General features: G+C 49.5%; 1 protein-coding gene across 2 annotated transcripts in view; it reads right to left on the reverse strand.

Moving 5' to 3' along the window:
• Positions 1-905: 905 nt before the first annotated feature.
• The window catches only part of LOC146440548 (interferon-induced very large GTPase 1-like), a 54368-nt gene continuing 27894 nt past the window's right edge, over positions 906-27379 (reverse strand). Inside the window, exons 1-2 of one of the 2 annotated variants that reach the window (XM_085057246.1) lie at positions 12276-12320; positions 906-8615 (exon numbers count right to left, since the gene is read on the reverse strand). In XM_085057246.1, coding sequence (XP_084913372.1) covers positions 1324-8613 — 7290 coding nt within the window. In that variant the 5' untranslated portion in view covers positions 8614-8615; positions 12276-12320 and the 3' untranslated portion in view covers positions 906-1323. Of the gene's footprint in view, positions 8616-12275; positions 12321-27379 lie in introns of those variants that run through there. The other variant, XM_085057242.1, reaches the window with a different exon arrangement.

Genomic DNA, 27379 nt, shown 5'->3' on the forward strand with positions numbered 1-27379 from the left:
ACAGTAGGAGGGCTCTGCAAAGGGACCTGGACAGGCTGGATAGCTGGGTTGAGCCCAACAGCATGAAGTTTAACAAGTCCAAGAGCCAAGTCCTGCACTTTGGCCACAACAACCACTGCAGCGTGACAGGCTGGGGACAGAGTGGCTGGACAATGGCCAGGCAGAAAGGGACCTAGGGGTACTGGTCAATAACCAACTGAACATGAGTCAGCAGTGTGCCTGAGTGGCCAAAAATGCCAATGACATCCTGGCCTGTATCAGGAATAATGCTGCCAGCAGGACCAGGGAAGTCATTCTTCCCCTGTACTCGGCACTGGTGAGGCTGCACCTTGAGTACTGTGTCCAATTTTGGGCCCCTCCATTTAGGAGGGATGCTGAGATGCTTGAACGTGTCCACAGGAGGGCAGCAAGGCTAGTAAAGGGCGTGGAACACAAGCTTTATGAAGAAAGGCTCAGGGAGCTGGGGTTGTTTAGCCTGGAGAAAAAGAGACTCAGGGGTGACCTTGCCACTCTCTACAACCACCTGAAAGGTGTTTGTGGCCAGATGGGGATTGATCTCTTCTCCCAGGCAACTGCTAAAAGAATGGGAAGACACAGTCTGAAGCTGCACCAAGAGAAGTTTAGGTTAGATGTTGAAAAAAATTACTTCACTGAAAGAGTGATTGCGCAGTGGAATCGTCTGCCCAGGCAGGTGGTGGAGTCACTGTCCCTGGATATGTTTAAAAAAAGACTGGAAGTGGCAATCAGTGCCATGGTTTAGTTGATGAGGAGGTGGTAAGTCATCGGTTGAATTTGATGGTCTTAAAGGTATTTTCCAACCTAGTTTATTCTGTGATTCTGTAAAAAGTCAACAAGCTCAGCTTGCAGCCAGCAGAGACCTGCCCTCAAGCCCTGCAGCTTTTGTCCGAACAGGACACCTCCTTGCTGCAGGAAAACTGCCTTAGGGGCACTGTCCCTTCTTGTCTCAGAGCAGCTGATCCACGGGGTGCATTAAGTGCTGCCTTTGCTCTTCCCCTGGCCCTTAGGCTCAGGCTTGGCCACATGGCCAATCGTCCCAGGGAGGGGGTTTGGTTTGGTCCAAGGACAAAGCAGAGGAAAATGTTTATGGCAATATGGCAAGAGCATTCTGGCTTTATCATAAGCGAGGGACTTGCAGAGCACTGCCCGCAGTGATGTGCCTTATTTCACCAAATTTGGGAGCAATTAGATACCATTGTCTGCATATGGTTTGAGTGTTGTTATAACTGCATTTTGTGGAGAGCCTGCTAAGAAGTTCTTCTAAACTGCAAAGCTCTTGTGGTTCTTCCTTCCCATGGACAAGGCCTAATGCTTGTCCAGCTGAGACAGTGCTTGCTGCTTGGTAACTCTCTGCCATGCCTCAGGGATTTCTCCTTTACCCTGAAATTTTCCCTTGAACAAAGCTTCCAGCTCTGTCCTGAAATGACACACAAACCATTTCCAGTAGACCTGCATGGATGAATCAGGAAGAATTTTCCAAGTGGAATAAGGAGGTCCTGCATCACGGTATCTCTTGTAGGGGATCCATTTGCCTCCACATACTCTGAATCTGCAATCACTTGACACAAGGCTGGAACAAATATCAATGCCCAGCTGGTCTGTCCTATACCACTTGGTTCCCTTCAAAGTTTCTGGGCGATGGAAGACCACCTGATGGTCTCCATCGTGTTCCTGCATGGTGTTTGTGCAGACAGCTCCACAAAAGGGACATTGTTCCCAGCACCCCGAAAACTGTTCTGCCAGGATGGTGTGAGGCTGCCTTGAAAACTTGCTCATATCAGCAGCAGCCAATTCTTTCCTGAGCCTGTTCTTCAAGTCATCAAGAGCTTCTGCCATGACACCCCTCAGGAACTCAATGTCTGTAACCTCCTGGTGCTCAATGCCCTTCAGGTCACTTCTGGGCAAGTTGATCACCTCTGTCAGTTTACTGCAAAACTTGTCCAGCCAGAGAGATATTTTCTCCTCCCTGTCTTTCCTGTCTTTGACAATTTGGGTTGATGAAGAAACAGCTGACTGTATGTTTCCATAGAGAAGATTAAGGGAGGAATCAAGAAACTTTTCGAGCCGCCTGCTCCCATCTAAACAGTAACTCTTAACTCGTGTCTCAATGTAATTCTGAAAAAACTGTTTTGGGAACTTAAGGTATTGCTTGAAATATTCAAACTTTTCTTGTTCTGCCAAGTATCTCAGGATGTAAATTTCCAGATTGGCTCTGCTGCCCTGGAAATCTGGGAATTTGCCCTGCATGTCCTCAGCAATGGCTTTAGCTGTTCTATCATAGACTGCCCTGCGAAGAGCTGGGGCAATCTTGTCACAAAGGAAACCAGCAAAAATTGTGACTGAAGTGGCTCCTTGGCAGAAAATCTGGAATGATTTGAAGAAATCTTCTCTCTTGCTGTTCAGGTACACGACTGGGTCATTTGCCTTTCGGAATGCTTCATGCATGGCTTTAAACCTTTCTGCTGCCATTTTGCACAGATACAGAGACAAATCTATGCTGAAATCTTTGTTAAAAGTACAGCATGCACTGCTGGGGACAGAGTTCACACCCTTCCGTACTTCATTGAGTATTTCATGAATAAAATTTCGACTGTAATCCTGTTTTTCCTGTTCCTTCTTATCAATGTTTGCCTTCACACACGCTATGATGTTGTCAGGGATGCACTGAAGATTGATCACTTCATCATCAAAAACACTCCTAGGGATGAAGGGCAAATACTTTTTCTTCATGACATATTTTTCCAAGGACAAAGAAAATCCTCTGCCTTTGAGAAATGACGTGATCCGTGCATGGAAACCTGGCTCATTAAAGTGCTCTAGAAGGACGTCTTCAATTTCCGCATCGATATCCACCTGTTCCAGAGGAGGAGCAGCACAGGAGACTTCAGCAATCCACTTGCTCCAGACAGAAGTAAAGTTCTCTTTCAGTTCCCTGTCACTCAGGCTCTCCCCTTTCAGGGTCACAGCCAACTCCTTACTCCTACTCAGGAGCTCATCTTCATATTCCAACTTCCTCTGATCCAGTTTCCTCTGCTCCTTCTGTAGCTCAATAAGATTCTCACATTTCTTTTTTGTCTCACAAAGAAGAGTCTCTTTTAGTTCTTTCAGTTTCTTCTCTATGCTTGATTTCCACTGGACCAGTGTCACACGGTCTTTGTCTTCCCTGAAATACTTTTCCACTTCTTTCTCAATGGCATCACTTGTCTCTTGCATCTGCCCTTCAAGGTGTTCCCTGGTGACATTCTGCAAGTTCCCATTCTGAATTTTGTTGTCCAGTCTCATTTGTACATCTAAGACGTGACTCCTCAGCCTCCAGGTCCACTGACTAAAGGCAGTTTCCAGTCTCCTGTATGCAGCAATCTCCAGGGAATTCTTGAAGCTGAAAACAAAGTTTTCATTGACCAAAGCATTCCAGAGGTCACCAATACGAACTTTCAGGCTCGAGAGCCTCAAAATGCTGTGCTGTGACTCCTTCTGGGCAGCCTGGAGGATTTTGCTCTTTAGTTGCTGGACATTCTGGCTGTAGGTGGGGTTGGGTGGTGCCATTGGGGGAGTTCCTTCCCACAGGTGAGCAAAGTAGTGAATGTGGGTGTTCACATCAAAGCCGATGACGTCACTGAAGGATGAGATGTCACAGAACTCCTGCTGGGCAGCTGCCACCGTCATTTCATCCAGCTTTTCCTGCAAACGCCTTTGCCCTGCCCTGTTCTGCCCCTTGGCAGTTGCTTCTCCCACATTTTGGTGGACAAAGATGCAGCTTGGGGAAAGATTGACTTTCTTCATCCTCAGGAAAGCCTGCACAGCGATCTGGAGAACATCTTGCATTTCTGATGGATTTTCTCCAAAGACATTGATCACAGTCATGTTGCCAATGCCAATGACAAAGGTGGCCAGCTCATTGTCATGGTTCAGGGACTGTTTATTGGCCATCTCGATGGCACGAAGTCCCTCTGTGTCTACCACCAGCACAAAATCAAAGCCCGCCTCTTGCTGCAGCTCCTCGTCCACTGGGATGAGCTGCATAAAGGCTCCACGGGTGCATCTCCCCGCGCTGACGTTGAACTGCAGACCAAACATGGCATTCAGCAGGGTTGACTTGCCTGTGCTCTGGATGCCGAGCACGGAGAGCACAAACACTCGTTTGTCCCCCAGCCTCTCAATTAAGCTGTCCAAGATTGCTCCCACCCAGCGCAAGGGCACGTAAGAAGCATCCCCATCCATCAGCTCCACAGGATACCCTGAAACCATCAGATCTGCTGCAATTTCTGGCAGTTTGACAAAATACTCATTACTGGAGTTCAGTACTCCCAGAGCTTCATAAATCTGCCCTACCTCTCTCATAAGGTGCTCCAGGCCGATGGAGGAATTGTTGATTTCATCAGAGAGGGCTTCCAACTGACTCAGAAACTCGGTGTTCAAACTGGATTTTTCATTGATTTTCTTTCTTTCCCTAATTTCAGACCATAACTCATGGCAGTCTCTCCTCAGTTCTTCAAGGGGACCAGAGGACAAGTCATCCATAAAGACCTTCATCCAGTGCAGAAAGTATTTCTTGGTATCTGCTGGCTCTGCCTGGAGAAAGCCAAGGAATGATTTCATCAGTGGGTTGAGAGGGAAAGCTAGCTCAAGTTGTTTTCTTCTTATTGCTTTCTTCTCATTTTCAATTTGGCTGCGATGATGCTCGATGCTTTTGTTCCTCCTCTCCTGCAAGTGAGAGAGTTCTTTGTCCTTTTTGCACCACTGGTACCACAGTTGTCCTTGAAGGGGCAGCAGCTGGGATTTGATCTTGGACAGTTTCTCTTTCTTCAGAAGGTCCACCAGCTGCTTTGCCTTTGCTTTGGCTGTCACACACGTGTCTTGATCTGCATCCACTAAGAATCCTTGCTGGCGAGCCTTATCCAGGCAGGTTTCCAGGCTGAAATGTGGATTAGACCCTTCCAGGAGGTCCCTGATTATTTTGGTTAGCTGGACCACCAGCTCTGCTTCATTTTTGTTCTTGATCCCTATTGTTATGTTTTTGCTAGGTCGTCCAGCTGCAACGTTCTCTTTTTCCGTGAGAAGACAAACCAAAGGCATTTGTGACTTCACCAGGCCCTGCAGAAGCTTTTTCCCACTCTCGTCCATGTGCTCCAACTCAGATATGAGAGCCACATTGACAGCAGATATCTTCTGCAGGAACTGCAGCTGTTCTTCTTGTAACCTGGCATCTCCATGCAGGTTACAGAAAGCCACACAGCACTCAAAGGTGTCATCAGGGCTTCCTCGGGGGCAGTACCAGGCGATCTCCACCACCCCTTCCATCAGCAAACACTCTCTGGTGCTGCCTCTGCAGTGGCGGTGGAAGAAAGTGTCATGTTTGCGTTTGCTCAGCAGAGCGTTCAGGAGCTGAGACTTGGAAGAGGAGGCTGAGCTGCCAATGCGGATGAAGGACACAATGGGTGTCTGTGCCTGAGACATGAGTTTGTTGTTGTAACTGTTCATTCCAGCCTGTTTTCCTGACTTCTCCACCTCTTTCCAGCTCCTTTGGATTTGGCTGAGGGCAAAGAGTGGGAACTCGATGTGTGAAGTGCACGGGTTGGGCACCAGCAGAGGCAGCGCCAGTTGGCAGAACGCCAGCTTGGTTGCAAGGGTCTGTCTCAGGAAGTCATCAGCGCAATGGAAAATGGCCATCTGCAGGTCCATGGGGTGCACATGGCTGTCCCTGCTTGCAGGTTCAGGGACTGCTTCCATCAAACGATGGAGAAAGTTTTCAAAAACGTCTGAGGTTTCAGGCTCTTGCTCTGCGGTTTGTGGCAGGGGTGCAAGTCTTGGGTTGCTCTCATCCCTGCAAGTCAGGTACCTCACCTGGTAATCCACAGTTAACAGCTTTTGCAAGAAGTGAAATGGCAGTTCCTTGTCCTGGCTGGGCTGGCTGTCCTGCAGAGATGTCTTGCTGATGGTATAGAAATATCCCATACCCATTTTTCTTGGATAGTGACTTTCGAGTCCAAGGTGCTGGAGCAACTGGAGGAACTCCTGGTTTGCAGTGGCTTCATTTGCTTGGGATTCACTGCCATCTGACTTGGATTGGGACTGACTGCAGGGCTCAGGTGTTGGAAAAGTGTCTGCCAGGTCTCTGAGAATGTTCTGCATCCTCCGTTCATCCAATTTCTCATCCAAGCACCCACTGACCAAGGAATGCAAGTCCTGTTCCAGCCTCTCCCAGTCTGTGCCTGCACTGTGCTTTTGGAGGAGATTCTTGATCCGTGTGGACCACAAGCCTTTCATGTGATCTTCCATGAAAACTAAACGCTCCCTCTTCTGCTCAGGGGACAGCTCTCGACTTTCAGGTGTCACAGTCAGACCCAGCAGCAGAAGGGAGGCCTCAGCTCTGTTGGCATCTTGCTCCTTCAGGTTCACGTACTCCTCATGTGCCGCTTCCATTTCCTTGGCCATGTACTGAATTTCTGGGTGTCCAAGGAGGTATGGAAAAGTGCTGCTTTCCACCTGGTACCCCGTGCTGGTCACAATCAAGAGCACCAGGAGTTCCATGTCCTTCTGAGCCCTTTCCTGGAGAGACTGGAGTAAGGAATAAATGGCGAGGCTGGTGGTCATGGTGGCTTCTATCTTTGCTTCATGAATGGCAGAAGCAGAGCTTCCTGGTGCATAGGTCACAGCATGGATGTGTTCCATCATTTGCTGCAGTGTTTTGATGAGCTCTTCAAGCTCAAAGACTTGGGGAGATCTGGGAAGCCTGTGCTCAGTCTGGAAGATCCATTGCATAATGAAGGAAGCCTCAGGGAAGTCCTTGACAGAGTAGATATGAGGATCCAGGAGGCTCCTCAACTTTACCTTGATAGAGGTGGTGTTTTCTGGAGGTGACTCCTGGCAACTCCACACAGTGTTCACCAGGAAGTCCTGCAGGGCTTTATCCGACAGGCACATGTTGATCCACACATTATAGTTCTTGGTTTTTGCATTCAGATCATCTTTCAGCTCCATCAGACTGAGCAGCTTCCTTTCATCCACCGTCATCTCCCAGGTCTTCACAATCTCCATGAAATCTTTGGCCTTTTGCACTGCAATTTCCAGTTCCTCTCCAAAAGTGGTGTTGATGCTCTGATTGGCCAGCGCTTTATACGCAGCGCTGAGGGCTCTCCTCATCTGAAGAACAGACTGAAAATCCCTGATGTGATTGCACAGGATCACCTCCCACACTGGGATCAGCTCAAAGCCACGGTCGATAACACACCATGTTGTGTTATCAGACATGAGCCCCTTTTTCCACTGAGGAAGAGAAGTTGTCTCTGATGGGCCCCCTGTGTTGACCACGTAGAGCTGAATCGATGAGGAGGAACTTTCTCCAGCTCTTACCTGTGAGCTGGATTTGGAAACATCCAGAGCCTGTGCAACAGTGGCCCCAGTGATACCACAGCTGGCCCTGAAAAAGCTGTTCAGTGCTTTAGAGGTTTGTTGCTTCATCTCTTCCCGCTGCTCAGCTCTGAATCCTTCTGTAGACGCCTTCCACCAGAATATCCCTCCAAAGTGGATGGGACCCTGGTTTACATGGGACCCAAACCTGCTGAAGAAACTCTCACATCTGCCATTCAGCAGGAATGCCTTGTCTTCTTCCCCAGTGCAGCTCAAAATCTTCTCCATGTCTTGCAGCTCCCGCAGAGCTGCATTCGAGAGGTGAAGCTGATGCCTTGGGAAGTAGCAGGAGGCCAGAGGGATGTATTGGTACTTGGTGGTGCAAAAGTAGCTCTGCTCAGAGCGGGACTGGTGGGTGTCCTGTGACTGTGAGGAGCTGCTGTGATCTACGCCCCCTCCCAGATTAATCCCCCAGAACACAGCTTTGGCTGAAGTGCTGATGCTGAAGCCCAGCTGGTCCATGGACTTGGTAAAAGTAGATTCTGCCACAGAAGAGGAGAACTCCTTCTTCTCAAGCAGCGATCGTTGCTCTGGACCAGCGAGCTGGAATCCCTCAGGAACCCTGAGGAGCTGCTCTCGCTTTGCCAGCACATCTTCAGTTCTGCTGGTTCTGTAGATGCCCTGCAGGGCCAGTCCCCCTGACGCATGCCTCAGCAGCTCTGTGTCAGAGATGTTCTCCCTGCTGCCTGCTGACAACTCCTGCTGCTCCAGCTGCTTCTGGATGCTCTCCTGCGTGTATGCCAAGGGTTTCCTTTGCAGTGGGCAGAACCTGCTGGGAATTTCCGTGGCTTGCCACAGAGTCTCTTCTTTCTGTCTCAGGGCATCCTGGCTGTGGTTGCAGCTTTTGAGCATTTCTCTCCGATCATTCAGTGCTTGTTTGGCCACTTCTTGTCTCTGCTTTGTCTTCTCCAATCGCTGCTTCTGCAGTTCCTTAGAGTCTGAATCCTCATCTGTTATTTTCAGGAGTTTCTGGAGTGCCTTTTTCTCCCAGGGGTGCTGTACTTCACACTCCAGCTTTAGGTAGTCTTTGTATTCCAGATGTTGCAGGGCTTCTCTGCACTTGACTCCCAGGATCTCTGATATTTTGGGCAGCCAGTATTTAGCATCCAGTCCTTCCTCCTGAAATGCCTCTGCCAGGACCTGTGCCTTTGCATCCTCCTCTTGCGTGTCCTCCTGCGAAGCCATGGCTGTGGAGGAAGAAAAGAGACTTTCCCTTAGCTGTGTTGTCAGAGGCCCCAGGCTCCTGGCAGAGGCTGTGCAGCAGCTGTGGCCCTGGGGATTGCTCCCAGCCAGCTGCTGGAGCCCAGCTTGGTATGACACAGGACCCAGGGCCTCCTTCCCAGCACACTGGATGGGTCTGGGGCTTTCCTGTTTGCAGGACCAGCCCTGAAGCTGAGTGTGTATCCCAAAGACAACACATACAGACACACACAGAGACACACACACACACCCTACCCTGGACAAGGTGCTGCCTTCACCATCACACCCTCCCCCCAGGACTCCTCCATCCACAAGTGCAGTCAGCTGAGGGCATTCCTGGCTCTCTCAGCACTGGCACAGCCTCTGCCCATCCAACAGCCCTGCCTGCATCCTGCACCCTCTGCCCAGCCCCACGGCTGCCCTGCTCGCTGGCTGGCCCAGCCTGCTGCTCCCAGCACCAACAGGCAGCGCTCACACACTCCCCCACGGGCACCCCACACTCCCCAGACACTCTCCCCCCACATCCAGCATGGCCACACAGGCTCTGACCTGTGCTGCTGCTCCACCTGCCAGCACACAGCCCCTCCCTCTTCCCACTCATGCCTGTTCCCAGGAGCTACTTCCTGGCACACTCAGGGGGTCCACCCCAGTGCAGGGACAAAATCCACCTTGTCCCTGCCCACAGCTGTGCCTGGGACATCCCCTTGGCCCATCAAGAGCAACTGAAGATGCTGTTTGCTGACTGGGAGAGGTGTCCTCTGTGATCTGCTGCTCGTTAGCACTGAGGGTCTCATCAGGCAAGTGGCCATTGTTGGCCAGCTTGGCCACAGTCACCACGGAGCCACCGAGTTTAAAATCTCTGGTGACAGGAGGCAAAGTGCCAGCAAACCTTCACCCTTGGCCATGAGGAGAGCAGACTTCAGGGTGCTCATGGAGCAAGTTAGGGAGGGTTCCTGGGAAAAGGCTCTGGAAGGTGCTGGGGCCCATCAGTGCTGGTCACTTTGGATTGAAAATCCCCTGAAGGACAAGGCATTTGTGGGTCACAGCCAGTACAGGCTCAAGTGGAGAAAGTCCTGCCCATCACACTGAATTTACTTTTATGACACATTAGCCCATGGAATTGATCAAGGAAATCCAGTTGATCCAAACTTTTTTGGATTTCAGTAAAGCCTTCAATCCTGTCTCCCCCAGAATCCCTATGCAACACTTCTTAAGTACCAAGGTCTGAACACCAGACCCTGTGTGAGAGACAAGAAAAGTCTAAGGGGCCTTTGCTCACCTTTCCTCACTTTTCCTCACCTTTCCTTACTTCTGCTCACTTTCGCTCACTGAAAAGTACTTTGAGAAAAGTACAGCATAACCAGCACCTGACCAGAATGCTGATTGGTCGAGAGGGCATGTAGACAGTGATGTAGAGATGGTAAGGATTGTGGCAGGCAGCCAGAGTGTGTTTGTTTAGTTAACAAGAATGCTAACAAGAATATTTTTAGTCAGGATAATTTTAGCACAGTATAAAACTTTTGCTTATTAGTACAGTGTATATGTGTGGCTGACAGTAAACAATTCTCTTTGCTGAAACCATTGAGAGTTTGTGTCTCATTGCTCCAGCCCTGAGCCAAAGTTGACCTCTAGATGAACCTTCCAATGTAACATTATATGTATCTAGACATTACCTAAGTGCTATTAGCAATATGATCTATGTATCCATTCATTGGTAAAACGTTTATTTACCTGTCCGTATTTAGAAATTGGACAAGGCCATGAAATCAGAAATCTGACCTTGTTTGGGGATGTAGGATCAAAGATAACTCCTTTGGTTCCTCACTGATCTCTGGCTGGGCTTTGGGAGGAACCCAAACAATATTCCTGCACTAGAAGTGACATCAATTTGTTTATTCAGTGCTATAAAAGCTGAACCCTCTCACAGCAGTCAGAAGCTTCGTTGTCTGTGGGTGGAAGCACCACAGGAATTCCCAGTTATTGGGAGTGGCTCGCCAGTAGCTGAGACCGGCTGCTCCCTGGGAGTTTTGCAAGAGGAGCCATCTCCCCTTTACCTCCTGCCCGAGTCGCCATTGCCAGGTGGAGAGGCTGCTGAGCTCGCACCACAGCGCCCCCTGCAGCCATGGGGGAATCATTGCGCCTGCCCTGCTCCCACCAGCGCCCTCTGCTGGCTGCAAGGGCATCACTGCAGCCACTGCCTTGCTGAGGTTCACCAGCGCCCTTGCTGGTTGTGGTCATAACTACACCAAAGGGGAAATTGCTTGACAGGTGAGAGAAGGCTGTTAGTGGGTTTTCTGGGTTATTTTTGTTGTTGTTGCTATTGTTGTTGCTTGTTTGTCTTGTTATATATATTCTAGTAAAGAACTATTATTCCTTTCCTCACATCATTGCCTGAAAGCCCCGTAATTTCAAACGTATAATAATTTGGAGGGAAGGGGTTCATCTGTTCCATCCCAGGAAGGTTCCCACCTTCCTTGGCAGTCACCTGTCCTTTTAAACAGGAACAGGTGATTTGTTGAGCTTATGTTTTTGTGATTCTTTACAGTTTCACATTACAAAATTATGCCAAATGATTTTTGCCTTTTTCTTTTTTATATTCTCTGTACTCTTTGCACATATATTTGTAGTTCTGTGGCATATTATTGTATTTGTAGTGCTAGTACTTTTCCCTACCTTTCCCTAGGCAGAAAGAAAAAACACATTCCAAGGCCTCTATCCTATCTTGGTTCTTCTTGGGAACCAAGGCCGAAAACAGCCTTTCAACACACATTTTCATTAAAAAAAGTTTCATTTCCATCTGAGGAGGGAGGAATTAGAGAAGGTTGAACCAAGAGAAATTACCTCACCTCTTATGTCTCTAATTGGTGACTTTTGTCAAAAGTACTAATTTGCCAAACTTACAAAACTGTATTCACCTGAGGCGGGGGTGGGGGGGGAGGCAGGCATTTTGTGGACATTTTCCATACCAGCCCCTGCAGGCCTCCAATAAAGACCAACCTTTATATTACCTCCTATACTAATATTATCTCAAAAGTGTGTTGTTTCGTTTCCAGGTTCTTCAGGCATCAGTTCTCCTGGCACACCCAGAAGTGGGTGGGGACCTGGTAGCCTCCTTCCGGACTAGATTGGCTACATCTTACAAAGAATTTTTTCCTACCAGCAAATTTTAAAAGGAATACCCCTGAGGGGTAAGGAAGCCATGATTCCAGAACACCACAGGAGGTAACAAAAAGGCAGGTCTTTTCATTGTGTGGTATTTTGTGTCGAGTATTCCATATTGTGCATCTGTGTCATTTCAGTAATTGTCAGCCATTTCAGGAAAATCTCCATAGTGTGGAGGGGAATTTGCATTTGGAGTGGTATCAGTAAACTATACCAATTCCTTAAGTTCGTGTCTGTGTCTTTTGTGCTGACCCTGAACACAGGAAAATGACCTTCCACCTCAGGGCATTCCATGATTCTCACCGTAATGGAGCCGAACCTTTCACTGGACATCTGCCTTTACAACTTGGGAGTTTTTGACACTGTCACAACACCCTGAGAATTGTCCCAGTCACAATTTTGGTGGATACTAGTGAGATTTATTCCATGCACAAAACCTTCCCATGCATTCAACTTCGGCCCCACCAAGGCCACAAGACTCTTACCAGCACAGGTATTGATCCGACGGGCTTGGACTGGGCTCCTCCACCCTTCCAGAGCCTTCAGGGGCAGCTTTCCCTTGGGAATCCGTGCAGATCTGAGCAATCTGTGCAAGGGCTGTTGGCTCTGATTCCACTCACCCACCTCACAGCAGATGCTCTTGTTGCTCCCAGCCTTGGCTTCCCAGTGGACACAGGCAGCTGAGGGCCCCAGCTCAGGGGACACAGCACAGGAGCAGTGGCAGGCCTGAGGCACACGATGAGGTGTGGAGAAGAAGAAGATGGGAACCACCTCGAGAACTCAGGAGGAAGAGTACTGGGAAGGAAATGCCCAAAATCCTAAAGAAGAAGAGCAGACAGTCAGCAGAAGACAACACATGAGCACAGAGAATTCATTCCAGGAAGCACTGGAGGCCAAACCTTCTGTTCCACTACTGACTGCCCAGGCAGCAAAGACTCCTCAGGACCATTCTGGGATGGTGACCAGAGCAGGGTTTACCTGAGACCTAAAGCCATGCATCTCTTGACACCAGGAGGAAGCTGGACATGCTGGAGAGGTGGGACAGAGCAAAGCTCATGAAGGTCAACAAGGCCAAGTGCAGGTGCTGCCCCTGGGCCAGGGCAATGCCAGGCACAGACACAAGCTGGGAACAGAATGGATTGAGAGCAGATCTGAGGAGAAGGACTTGGGGGTACTGATGGGGGAGAGGCTTTCCAGGGAACATCTGTGCTCTTGGGGCAGGAGACAAGGTGTGGAGGGGGCAGAGCCCAGGGAACAGCACTGACAATGGGGTAGCCATGGGAATGCCTGCTCCCTGTTTCAAGGGAACAGCCCCCGGAGAGTGTTTTCCCCAGCCCAGCAACAGAGAAATCGGCTCTGGGAGTGCTGCTGCCTTTGAGGGGCTGCCCCAGGGACCACAGTGCTCTGGGTGCTGACAGTTTGACTGTAAGAGAGGAGAATCCCACCCTCCCTGCATGGGGAAGAAAAGGAAGGATTGACCCCCAGCCTTGGGGACAGAGCAGGATGTCCCATGCCTGCCCCTCATCACCATGAAGCTGCTCTGCTGCTGCCAGGAACACCCCCAGCATCAGCCCCAGGTCTGCCCCTGGCCCCCATCGCTCCTGCCTTCAGGGCAGCACAGCCATCCAGCCCCACTACAGGGCTGTGGGCACCCGGACTGGGCAGGGTCAGCTCTGCCTACAGCGAGCATTTTTCAGCCAGGCACGGGCTAGTGGCAGGGAAGGAGCTCTGCAACGGATCTGTGCCTGCCCAGCTCCACTGGAAGCTCTCGTGCCAGGCTTTGCACCTCTGCAGATTTCACTCTGCCCCTTCATCCCCCCACATCCCTCCTCCTTTCCCTGCCGCTCCCACTCCCACCCCTCTGCCCCCAGCCCCCCCTCCCAGCTCAGCCCCCACAGCACACACAGCTCCCCTGAGCTCCCCCAAAGCTGCTGCCAGCAAAGGTGGCTTCCTGCAGCCCATGCTTGGAGCAGACACCACCCACCCGCTGTCCTCACACCCCTCTTCTTCTGCCCTGCCATCTCCCCAGCCATGGCAAAATACCTGGAACAGGAAGCAGGAGCCCAACAAGATCCCTCTCCCTGCTGCTCCCAGCTCCTAGCCCAACAGCTCATCCCAAGCTCCTACCATCTCCCTCCATCCCCCACAGCTCCCAGGCTGAGAGAAGTCCAGCACAGCCCATCCTGTCCCCGGATCTTTTGTGGGGGACCTGCTTCCCCTTTTTATAGGGGCAGTGTGGGAAGAGCCCTTGCTTTCCTCTAAATCACGTGTTTTCCTGCACCAGTGTTGAAGTGAAACTGGGTGGCTGCTGCCTGGTTTGGGGTGAAAAGTTGTTTGGTGAGAAGGGGGACTCAGTTATGTTTTAGGTCTTTTCCAACCCAAATGATTCTACAATCCCATGAAAGGCAGAAGGAGATGGCCAGACCTGTGGCTCCTGGCTGCAGCCCTGCACCCCTTAGCCAAGATCATGGAATGCCAGAACTGGGCAAACTGTGCCAAGGCCTCACCATCCTCCCAAAGAAGAATTCCTTCCCAATATCTGATCTATCCCTGCCCTCTGGCAGTGGGAAGCCATTTCTCCTTGTCCTATCCCTACAGGCCCTTGTCCAAAGTCCCTCTCAAGCTCTCCTGGAACTCCTTTAGGCACTGGAAGGGGCTCTGAGTTATCCCTGGAGCCTTCTCTTCTGCAGGTGAGCACCCCCAGCTTTGAGCAGGGGAGGGATGGGGGATGCTGCTTGTTGGAGCAATCACATCAGCTCCATGATCTGGACAACCCAGGGACACCAGAGACAACCTCCAACCTCATCAGGAAATATCCCCTGAGCTCCTGCAGGCTGGGGCAATTCCATGGGCTGCAGCAAGGTCAAAAGAAGGAAGGTGACCCCCAGCACAGCTCCTGCAGACAGAGCCATCCCAGCAAACCCACAGAGGATCCATTAGTAACACCTGGGGGACAATGAGGTCGAGTCCCTCTGCTCAGGGGCTGCCACCAGCAGCTCCCACTGTGTTTTCCATCATGGAAAGAGGGTGCAGATGGTGCCAGCACTCAGGATCTGAGTGCCAGGACACATGGCCAGGCTGCTACCAAAATGTCTCTCTGCTTTTGGTGGAGTGAGGCTGATGCTCTGGGGGTGTGTAGGAGTTCCTCCTCCCTCAGCACCAGCACAAGGCTGTGGAACCCCCTGGAGCAGGAAGCCACAGGGCAGGAGGGAAACGCCCTGGGTTTGGGTGGGAGGGATGAGAGGAGGAGCAACAGGAATGGGGTGTTCCGAGGTGTTGGAGCAGTCTGAGGACCCAGCACAGAGCCAGCAGTGGGGCAGGGTACACCCTCCCCTCTGCACACACACACACACACAAATGCACATCCTGTGCACACACACGTGTGCTCACCCATAGCACAGAAACATTTCCCAGTGTTCTCAGGAGTGAAGGCCATGGCTTCCAGCTCCTCACTGTGTCTCTGAACTGCTCTTGGTGTCCTGTGGGTGTCACCTCTCTGCACAGTCCCACCGTTACCGCTGGCCTCAGGGCCATGCTGGGAGCCCAGCAAGGGGCCAGGAAATTTGAATGAATTTCATGGAATCATGCCTTGGAGCCAAGGGATGGGCCTGAGTGAAATCCCCTCTCCAGTCCCTCGGGCTTTCATTGGTGTCTAGATATTCCTTGAATGCCCTGGGCCATGGCACAGGCAGGAGTCTGAGCTCTGTGGAGCCACAGGTGTGATCCATGTGGCCAATGCTGGTGCCACCACGCTCGGACAGCAGCACTGCTCTCCCTCTGACTCAGTGGCACCTCGGGGGCTCCTCCTGGACCCCTCCCTTTTCATCGCCACCACCCACATATGTCACACAGGAAGAGCAGCTCCCTCCCTCCCAGCCAGCCCTGCAGTCAGCTCTCGTGCCAGGCTTTGCACCTCTGCAGATTTCACTGTGCCCCTCCATTCCCTCACACCCCTCCTCCTTCCCGTGCCAATCCTGCTCTCAACCCTCTGCCCCAGCCCTCCCTCCCAGCTCAGCGCCCACAGCACACACAGCTCCCCTGAGCTCCCCAAAAGCAGCTGCAAGCAAAGGTGGCTTCCTGCAGCCCAGGCTTGGAGCAGACACCACCCACCCACTGCCCTCACACCCCTCTTCTCCTGACCTGCCATCTCCCCAGCCATGGCAAAACACCTGGAACAGGAAGCAGGAGCCCAACAAGATTCCTCTCCCTGCTGCTCCCAGCTCCTAGCCCAACAGCTCATCCCAAGCTCCTACCGTCTCCCTCTGTTCCCCACAGACCCCAGGCTGGGAGAAGTCCAGCACAGGCCCATCCTGTCCCTGGATATTTTGTGGGGGACCTGATTCCCCTTTTATAGGTCCAGTCAGGGAGCAACTCCTTGTTATCTCTAAATCATGTGTTTTCCTGCAGTACTCTGAAAGTGAAACTGGCTGGCTGCTGCCTGGTTTGGGGTGAAAAGTTGTTTGGTGAGAAGAGGGAATCGATGTTTTAGGTCTTTTTCAACCCAAATGATTCTATGATTCCATGAAAGGCAGAAGGAGATGGCCAGACCTGGGGCTCCTGGCTGCAGCCCTGCACCCCTTAGCCAAGATCATGGAATGCCAGAACTGGGCAACCTGTGCCAAGGCCTCACCATCCTCCCACGGAAGAATTCCTTCCCAATATCTCATCTATCCCTGCCCTCTGGCAGTGGGAAGCCATTTCTCCTTGTCCTATCCCTCCAGGCCTTTGTCCAAAGTCCCTCTCCAGCTCTCCTGGAACCCCTTTAGGCACTGGAAGGGGCTCTGAGTTTTCCCTGGAGCCTTCTCTTCTCCAGGTGAGCACCCCCAGCTTTGAGCAAGGGAGGGATGGGGGATGCCGCTTGTTGAAACAATCACATCAGCTCCATGATCTGGACAACCCAGGGACACCAGAGACAACCTCCACACCCATCAGGAAACATCCCCTGAGCTCCTGCAGGCTGGGGAAATTCCCTGGGCTGCAGCAAGGCCAAAGGAAGGAAGATGGGAAACAGGGACCCCCAGCACAGCTCCTGCAGACAGAGCCATCCCAGCAAACCCACAGAGGATCCATTAGTAACACCTGGGGGACAATGAGGTCGAGTCCCTCTGCTCAGGGGCTGCCACCAGCAGCTCCCACTGTGTTTTCCAATGTGGAAAGAGGGCGCAGATGGTGCCAGCACCCAGGATCTGAGTGCCACGACACATGGCCAGGCTGCTCCCAAAATGTCTCTCTGCTTTTGGTGGAGAAGAGTGAGGCTGATGCTCTGGGGGTGTGTAGGAGTTCCTCCTCCCTCAGCAGCAGCACAAGGCCGTGGAATCCCCTGGAGCAGGAAGCCACAGGGCAGGAGGGGAGCACCTTGGGTTTGGGTGGGAGGGATGAGAGGAGGAACAGCAGGAATGGGGTGTTCCCAAATGTTGGAGCAGTCTGAGGACCCAGCACAGAGCCAGCAGTGGGGCAGGGCACACCCTCCCCCCTGCGCACATACACACACACACATGCACATGTGAAAGCACACACAGACACACACATGCACATCCTGTGCATACACATATGTGCACATCCATAGCACAGGAACATTTCCCAGTGTTCTCAGGAGCGAAGGCCTTGGCTTCCAGCCCCTCACTGTGTCTCTGAGCTGCTCTTGGTGTCCTGTGGGTGTCACCTCTCTTCACTGTCTCACTGTTCCCATTGCTCTCTGGGCCGTGCTTGGAGCCCGGCAAGGGGCCAGGAAATTTGAATGAATTTCATGGAATCTTGCTTGGAGCCAAGGAATGTGCCTGAGTCAAATCCCCTCTCCAGTTCTGGGGCTTTCATTGGTGTCTAGATATTCCTTGAATGCCCTGGGCCATGGCACAGGCAGGAGTCTGAGCTCTCTGGGGCCACAGGTGTGATCCATGTGGCCAATGCCGGTGCCACCACGCTCGGGCAGCAGCACTGCTCTCCCTCTGATTTAGTGGCACCTCTGGGGCTCCTCCTGGACCCCTCCCTTTTCACTGTCACCAGCCGCCACCCACATGTAGCACTTGGGCAGAGCAGCTCCCTCCATCCCAGCCAGCCCCTCTAGCAGCTCTCGTGCCAGGCTTTGCACCTCTGCAGATTTCACTCTGCCCCTCCATCTCCTCGCATCCCTCCTCCTTTCCCTGCCGCTCCCACTCCCACCCCTCTGCCCCCGACCCTCCCTCCCAGCTCAGCCCCCACAGCACACACAGCTCCCCTGAGCTCCCCCAAAGCGGCTGCCAGCAAAGGTGGCTTCCTGCAGCTCATGCTCAGAGCAGACACCACACGCCCGCTGCCCTCACACCCCTCTTCTTCTGCCCTGCCATCTCCCCAGCCATGGCAAAACACCTGGAACAGGAAGCAGGAGCCCAACAAGATCCCTCTCCCTGCTGCTCCCAGCCCCACAGCTCATCCCAAGCTCCTACCGTCTCCCTCCATGACCCGCAGCTCCCAGGCTGTAAGAAGCTCAGCACAGCCCCTCTTTATACTGCCCTGGCTCTTACCTGGGTGCGGCTTCCCCTTTCTAGAGGCAGAGGGGCAATTACAGGAAGTCACGCTTTTCATTGCAACAGAGTGTGAATGTGGAACCACAGTTTTGGAGTCAGATGATTTGAGATAGAGCCTCATTTCTGCACCAGACTTGGTTTGAGTTGTCCCACACTGAACTCTCAGCTATTGCACAGACCTGTGACCCTGAACTGCTGTGCTGGTACCTGGAGGGCAGGTGAGGCACTCAACCATTACCAGGGCTGGTGCTCCATCAGGGAAAGCAGCAGAGGGAGCACAGCATCACTATTATAGATATATTTCTGTATAAAGTCATCTTTCATAAGTTTCCTTAGTGTTATATCATGTATAAGTTTGATTCAGCAATGATAAAATTGTAGTGATCCATAATACAATGTGTATTTGGTTGCTGCTGTTGATGACTGCTGGCATTCATTTTGATTGCTATTGACTGCTGCTAGAATCAGTGTAATATTAATGTAGTTATTATTATTGCTATTGACTGCTGCTATTAATTTAAATATTTATAATTGCTGCTACAATTATTTGACTACTGCTGTAATTAATTAGTATCACATGAGTACTGGGATACAACTGATTGCTGATAATAATATTGTAAACAGTGATAGCTGGATGTATGTAGAGGTAAAATAAACTGGAGAGGGACTTTGGACAGGGGCCTGAGAGGACACGACAAGGGGAATGGCTTCCCACTGCCAGAGGGCAGGGATAGATGGGATATTGGGAAGAAATCCTTCCCTGTGAGGGTGGGTAGGGGCTGGGATGGAATTCCCAGAGAAGCTGTGGCTGTTCCATTTCTGGAAGTATCCAAGACCAGGCTGGATAGGGCTTGGAGCAATCTGGTATAGTGGAAGGTGTTCCTGTCCATGGTAGGCAGTGGAATGGGTTCGGCTTGAGGCACGGAATTGACTCCACAACTCAGACAGTTATGAAGTATGTGTTTATTCCAGCTGGGGTGCAAGGGGGGTAGCCCCTCCAAAGGCATGCACACTGTCAGCAGCTCTTCACTAGGTTTGTATTAGGTTACAGATTACATATGCATAAAGTTAAACAAAGCCCTTATACATATTCATTACCTATCCCTGTTTCATATTACAATGAGTTCAAAGTTCATTTAAATATGCTTGCGCAAGCACAGTGTCTCAGATTAATTGTGGGCAGGGGTCCCAAATGATTGATGCCAGCATGATCGATAGTCTTCCTCATGATGAACTGTTCACCCTGTTCCCTTGCGTATGCTCCCTTGGTTCTTGGTCCAAGTCCAAGCCTGAGAACCAACTTGTACCGGTCCTGGGGTCCAAGGGCGGGATGCTTGGTCACACTCAGTGGTTTTTCTCAATTATTTGGCTGTCTTCTTTCTATCCTCCCCAATACTAGGTAGACACAAAATCATTAAGCGAATAATAAATTGTTTTCAGCAAGCAAATCTTAGTAAATCATTATCCAACCTCTGGCCTTCTAAATCAGTTCAAAAGTTATTATTATTATTATTATTATTTTTATTTTTATTATTATTATTATTATTATTATCCAGCTTCTAGTTCTGTTAAAATAATAATTTCTATTTTACCCTAAATCAGGCTTTAAGGCCTTTTCCCACCCAGACCATTCCAGGATTCTCTGGCTCACTTCATTAATCCTGGGGACACTCTCTAGAAGTCAATTTTTGGCAGTGTATAATAAAGGGGGAAGGGGGGGCTGCATCAGGGCCCTTTAACCCCCCAGCTGCTGTTTCACAAACAGGTTATGGTGGCTGACAGCTTTTCCTTGCAAAACCTCTTTCCCACAAAGTGTAGAAGAATTTAGTCCAGTGGCAGGGAGAATATGCTGAGGAGGAGAGAAAAAGAATGAGGAGAAGGGGAGCAATTCAAGCCCCTCTCAGGTGGTGATGAGAGACTAATTTCTGTGCCCCTTCCTATCTCCTCAGAGTAAAAGCATAAAAATACCAAGGGCAGCACACACAGTAATGCTAAGAGATGTGTTATCATGCAGAAAAAAAAGGTGAGTAAAAGAAAGATTTTGGATTAGATAATCACAGAAAGTTTTGGTAAAATTGAAAAAGTTTTAGTCTGAAATCAGGACCCTGAAAATAATATGCTGAGGAGATTTGAATGAGTTCTAGGAATCCCCCTGTAACCTGGTTGGCGGGAGAGATAAAAATAGTAGCTTCAGACATGTATATTTGTTTGTCTAACATTTGAGAATGTTAAACCCCACAGAAAGAAAACACTGCCTTCAAGAAATCACCAGAAATCATGGACCAGCCTGCAGCTGTCCCAGAGCCCCAGCTCAGCCCTGCACTTCCCCACAAGACTGCAGGCCATGGTCCCGGTCCTGCCACTCCTTGCCTTCACTATATTTCTCTGCACTCCCCTTGTTGCTTCACCCTGGGCATGTGTTGTCGAGACCCCTTCTCAACTCCCCTTGTTGCCCCACCCTGGGCATGATTGTTGAGACCCTTCTCGACTTTCCTTTACTGCTCCCCTTTGGGAATCCATGTCCTTATATTTTGGGATCGTTATCCCTTTCGCTGGAACCCCTTCCCAGCTTTACCTGTGCTACCCTCCATCAGTGCCCTCTCAGGTTTTCCTGGGCTGTCCTCCATGGGTGCCCTCTCAGGTTTACTCCCCAAAGATCCCATTGGTACTCACCAGTCAGATTTTCAGTAGTTCTTCTCTGTGGACTCTTCATGGATCCCCCTGGTCTGCCACTCATCTGTCTCCTAGACAGTCTCAGGAACCCAATCAATCTAGTGCCAGCCACCACCAAAAAGAACTGATCACTGAAACTGGGTGAGATGCGCCTTCAGCTTCTCTCACTGCCCACTGCCCACAGATGGTGGAAGGATCCCGGACGGGTCCCCAGTTTGTCTGGAAAATTAATCCACAAATACCAGAGGTTTATACCCAAAAAGGAGACAGAGGAGTCCTGTAACTTTATTCATGAATAAAGGGAGAGATCACGGGCATTTTCCATGGGGTCTCTCAAATTAATAGAGGATGCAGCCTCTTTTTATCCTAATTTCCTGGCTGCATTTCCCCCTCTCTTTCTCTATTGGCTGAGGTGCTCGAGAGGTACAGACTTCCCCAATTGCGTAATACAGACCCCCTTCTAACGTGCAACCCCTCCCTTCTTCTTTTCCTTTGGTCTCTTTTCTTTTAGCTCAATTCAGGGGTTTAGCACAGTCTTGGATAAGTCAATTAGTGGAATTCCTATCTAATTCCTTCCCATTGTTTCTTTGATCTCTCAGAATCTGACTTTATCTACCTGCAGTTTGCTTGTAAGGACACTCCCTTTCAATCCTAACTTGCAAATTTGGATTAAGACCCATAAACTAATCATTACGGTCAGAACTATGATAATAATGCCAACTAGCTTTCTTATGATTGTATTCAGATTTTGAATCCATGTTGTAATCCAGTCGAATATATCTACCCCTTGGTTCTTTTATAATCTACCCCTTGCTTCTTCTATATTTCTTGAAAGATTTCAAAATTCTTTCTTATTTCTTCCAGACCAGTTTGTATTCTCTGGGTCTGATCTATATACACACAGCAGCTGGTGTTAATGACTGTGCATGCCCCACCTTTGGAAGCCAGAATCAGATCCAGAGCCATCAGATTTTCTTTGACTATATTAGAAAGGCTGATGACTTCCTGTTGTAAAACACCAATTGCATCACTGGTTCGGTTTTCTATTTGTTCAATAACTCCTGAGATGTTTACAACAGGTTTTTCCAATGTAGGTACCTCTAACCATGGTACGAATCCTCTCATAAATTTGTCAAACCCAGAGGACTTCTGTCTTGGTTTGAAAACAAACCAGTGGGAGATCACAAGTCAAGATTGAAATTAAAAATAAGTGAAATAATACAAGGAAAAGCACTGACAAAGTCAGATACAACCTAACACCCTGTTAGGGTGGTGGTAGCAGTCCAACTGAAGTAGTCCAGTTGAAGCGGTGATCCTGTGAAGGTCTAGTCTCCAGCTGAAGATCCAGTGGTAGCTCTTGTCCTCTGAGAACCCAGTAGACAGGGCTAGCTCAGGCAGTTCCAAGGCCAGGTTATATCCAGGTGGGAACACCTGGTTCCTCCCTCCTGGGCAGAGCATCCCACAATGGGATAAGTCCATGAGTCACACGGTGGGTCCCTGATGGCCCATTGCCTGTCATCCGGGGTGGGTCATTAGCAGCTGATAATAGCTAACGGATGGCCCATTGCCTGTCATCCGGAGTGGGTCATTAGCAGCTGATAGCAGCTAACGGCCCACAGCTGGTGGTAATAGAATACTTAACTACATCTATATTGCAACCTAGGACAACTTCACAACTAATGGATTGAGATCTTGTTTATGTCATGTGATAAAGGATCGCAGAAGTCCTTTGGGGAATTCTGACTTATTAATGATATTTATTTCTGGTACTACTGTTCCAATAGTGCATATTCCTTGCCATTTAAGTGGCAGAGCTTTTCTAGCTAAATGTCCACAGAGCCAGTAATATCTCATGTTATCTGGAATAGGCCACCAGTGTGTATTTAGGATACTTTTATTTGTTACATCTAAATACAAATTACATTTGGCATAATTTGCCACCATTATTCCTGTATACCATTCCTGGTATACAATTCAGTGTGTTTGTTTGTTGCAGTGGGGTTGTCTGGTTTTTCTGGACATCTCTGAACACAGGGAGCATTTATAGCTATTACTTTTACTGATAAGATTTGTGTATCTATGTTGCTGCATATTGCCTTTTCTTTGGAAAGGTGCCTTATCAGCTGGAGGAAAACTATCGGAGAATGCGTTCAATGTTGGAAGTCCCATCATTTGTATACCTTCATCTGAATGAGTGGGAAACTGAAAACAAATCCAACTGCTGTTTGTTAGCAGTGCATGAGTTTTAGGTGTGAGTTTCTTTTCCAGGCGTCAGGTAATATTTGTTCAATATGTGTCTCCTTCTTTTTGCCCACTTACCCATCTGGGATTTGAACCTAGGTTTGCCAGTCTCAAGGCCTTGCTAGGATGGTTGACTATTCCAAACAAAAATAATCATACTGAAATATTCTGCAAATGTAAAAGAAACCGTTCAGTATTTCCCATCTTAGTGTCTCTGACTCTGTTGCAGCTTTATTTGCAATGGATTTGTACTGCCCAGAGTGGTTCTTCTGGGTCTAGGGCTGGCTTGATTCATGAGTAATGGATCCAGGAGTCTCCACCAGTCCTTTTTTCTGCTGTATGAGTAGTCAACAGAACTTTAAATGGTCCTTTCTACTTGGGCTGGAGGTGTCCTTCACTCCACCACCAGACATAGTCTCTTGGCTGATGTGGGTGAACTTGAAAATCCAGTGTTATTGGTGAGGCTAGAACAACAAATTTATGCAGTGATAAAAGCCATTTTTCCTAAGGAAATTACATACTCTTTTAAATTATGATCACCCATTACATGGTTTTCTCCAGGAATAGTTACAGTTTGGTAGGGTCTTCCATACAGGATCTCATATGGGCTTACCTCTTCCTTGGAGCTTGGCTGAATTCTAATTCTACGTAAGGCCAGAGGAAGGGCCTGCCGCCACTTAAGTGAGGTTTCTTCACAGATGTCTTGGTTTGAAAGACAGGTGTCTGCCAAGAGAGGTTGAACCCTCCCTTAGAACAGAGAATGTGATTTTTTTCCCTCCCTCCGAATTATTTAATTTTGTAAATCAAGGGCTTTCAGGCAAAGGTATGGGAAAAAAGGAATATCAGTTCTTTACTAGTATCTATAAACAAACAATAACAATAATAGCAACCACAACTAGAACCAGAAAACCAATAGCAGATAACTTGTGAGCTGCTGAGCACTTTCCCGTGTGGTGTAATCACAGTTGCAAGCAGCAGGGGCGCTGATGAGCTCCCGGCCGGGCAGGGCAGGTGCGATGACTCCTGAGCGACTGCAGGTGGTGCTGCGGCACAGGGTCAGGTAGGCGTCCGGCAGCTGCAATGGCGGACAGGCTGAGAAACACGCAGGGCAGCGAAAACAGCTCGGAGCAGCGAGAAAGCAGGGCAGCAGGGGTGGGCGCCGGCTCTCTCTCCCCGGCCAGCGAGGCAGCGAGGATTTCTGCAGTCACGGCAGACGCCGCAGTCTCGTGCGGCAGAGGGCGGGGACAGGCAGCAGAGGCCGCGGGACTCTCCCGGCAGCAGCCGCGAGGGAACGCAGCCCGGGGGGGGAAAACGTGCCCTTCCCCGTGGGGAGAAAGGTTGAATCAAAGCTCACCCAGCCAGGAGAAGAGAAAAAACAGGGCACAGTTGGATTTGCTCTAGTCCCCGGCGAAGAGCAGAAAAAGAGCAGCCTCTCCTCTCAGCGTCCGAACCACGAGAGAGCGTTCCCAGGGCTGGCTCTTCCCTTACCGTGCCCTCCCAAGCACACCTTTTGTCTTTTACAAAAGACTTGATGGCTCTAAAACACCCAACTATTTGTTGCTTAGTAACAGGAATGGGAAGAAATTCCAAAGGTACTCAACCCCCGACAACAGATTTTACTCATTTGCCATTTTAGACTTTGGTTCATTCTTTTGACCATTCCACTGGATTGTGGTCTCCAAGGAGTATGTAAATCCCTTGATTCCTAACATTTTGGACTACTTTTGCACAATATCTGCTATGAAATGGAGTCCCCTATCTGAGGACATTCCTAATGGAATTCCAAATTGAGGTATTATTTCTTTCAGTAATATTTTAGTAACTTCCCTTGATTTGTTGGTGCAACAGGGCAAAGATCCAGGCCATCCAGAAAATGTATCAACCAAAACTAACAAGTATAGATATCCCTCTTGCTGAGGTAATTCAGGGAAATCAATTTGCCAGTAGTCACCAGGACAATTTCCTCTTTTTGTAGTCCCATGAGAAGGTATTTTGTAAGACTGAGGATTGTTCTGCAAACATATTTTACACTTCCCAACTATACTTTTAGTTATTCCAGTCATTCTTACACTAACTACTTGTGGCTTTAAGCTATCTATAATAACTTCTGACTCCCAATGTGTTTCTCTATGTTTATCTTCAGCTATTTGTCTCAATACTGCTTGAGGTACTATCACTTGTCTCTGTGATGTGTCCCACCATCCTTGACAATTTAGGGGAGCTTTTAACTCTGCAGCTAACACTTTATAATGGGTTTGTATTCCAGGGTTACTTATGGAAGGTTCATGCATTTTGATGGAATGGCTGTAAGGACGCTTTTCTCTGCCACATCTTAGCAGTTTTATATGCCAATCTCTTTCCAACATTAGTTGGTGAATTTCCAAATTGATGAGCTTTACAGTGTATAACAGCCACTTAGATTGTTAACCAAATGCTATCTAGAAGCTGTTTAACGGTATCTCCATATTTGATAGGAGATCCTTGTGTTGAGAGGAGCCCTCGTTCTTTCCAGATAGCTCCATGAGCATGTAGCACTCCAAATATCTATTTAGAATCAGTCCATATGTTGACCTTCTTACCTTTAGATAATTCTAAAGCTCACTGTAGAACAATGAGCTCAGCTTTTTGTGTGGAAGCATTAATAGGTAACGTGTTGGCTTCAATTACCTCAGTTTGGGTTACAACAGCATGCCCAGATCTTCACTTTCCTTCCCACACAAAGCTACTACCATCTGTGAAGAGTTCCCTGTCCAGACTTTCCACTGGACTGTCCTTTAAATCTTCTCTGCTGGAATAAACTTGTTCAATAGTTAGAAGACAGTCATGTTGTATGGCTCCTTGGAACTCTGGTACACCTTCAAGAAACATAGCCGTGTTCAAGGCAGTTGTAGTTTTTAATTCCACGTCATGTTGTTCCAATAGGACAACTTGATACTTAAGCATTCGACTTGGGGATAACCAGTGGCCCCCCTTTTTTTCCAAGACAGAGAAAACCATGTGTGGAATATAGACAGTCATTTTCTGGCCCATAGTTAGCTTCTGGACTTCTTGTATCAGAAGGACTGTTGCTGCCACAGTTCAAAGGCAGCTGGGCCACCCACCTTATGTTGTCCAGCTGTTTGGAAAAATATCCCACAGCTCTTTTACATGTGCCCAACCTCTGAACCAACATTCCTAAAGCAAGGTGCAAACATTCATGCTGTCGGAGGTTGGGGGCATTGGAATTTTTTCTCCATCCCTGTTACTAGGCAACAAGTATCTGGGTGATTAGAGCCATCAATTCTTTTGTAAGAGACCAAAGCCTGTGGCGAGGAGGGGCAAGGGGAAGAGGCACGCTGGCCCTTGGGACCAGCACTCGTCCGTCAGACACCAGGAGGAAAGCAACTGCTTTTGCTTCTGGCTGCAACCGCTGCAGATCCAACTGTGCTCTGCCCTCTCCTTCTGGCTGGGTGAGCTTTTGGCCGTGGAAAAGTGTGGGATCCAACCCCTTTTCCCCGCTGGGAACGCCCACCCTTCCCGGCTGCCTTTTGCTGCAGCTGCGGGGGAGTCCAGCTGTCCCTGCTGCCCGCCCTGTTTTCGCCACATGAGACCACGACATCTGCTGTAACTGCAGAGTGCGTGCTACCTTGCTGTCTAGCCCGGGAGAGAGAGCCAGCCCCTGCCGCCCCACTCACGACTCTGAGCTGCCTCGCTGCTTCTCAGCCCTCCCCCATTACCAGCTGTGTGAGGCTGACCTGACCCTGCGCCACAGCGCCACCTGCAGCCGCTCGGCAGTCATGGCACCTGCCCTGCCCAGCCAGGAGCTCAACAGCACCCCTGCTGCTTGCAACGGTAATTGCACCAAACGGGAAAGTGCTCGGCAGCTCAAAAAGACATCTGCTATTGGTTTTCTGGTTCTATTTGTTGTTATTCTTGCTATTGCTTGTTTACTCTGCTGTAGATACTAGTAAAGAACTGTTATTCCTTTTCCCATACATCTGCCTGAAAGCCCTTGATTTCAAAATTAAAATAATTTGGAGGGAAGGGAGATCACATTCTCTGTTCTAAGGGAGGGTTCCACCTCTCTTAGAAGACACCTGTCTTTCAAACCAAGACACATGCACAAACAGTTCAAAGGATTTGGTCAGGTCAGGCAATCCTAATGCAAGCACAGACATTAGGGCTCTTTTTGA

This window comes from Lichenostomus cassidix, chromosome 3 (assembly GCF_008360975.1).
Source record: "Lichenostomus cassidix isolate B80296 chromosome 3, HeHo_3.0, whole genome shotgun sequence".
Taxonomy (NCBI): Eukaryota; Metazoa; Chordata; class Aves; order Passeriformes; family Meliphagidae; genus Lichenostomus; species Lichenostomus cassidix.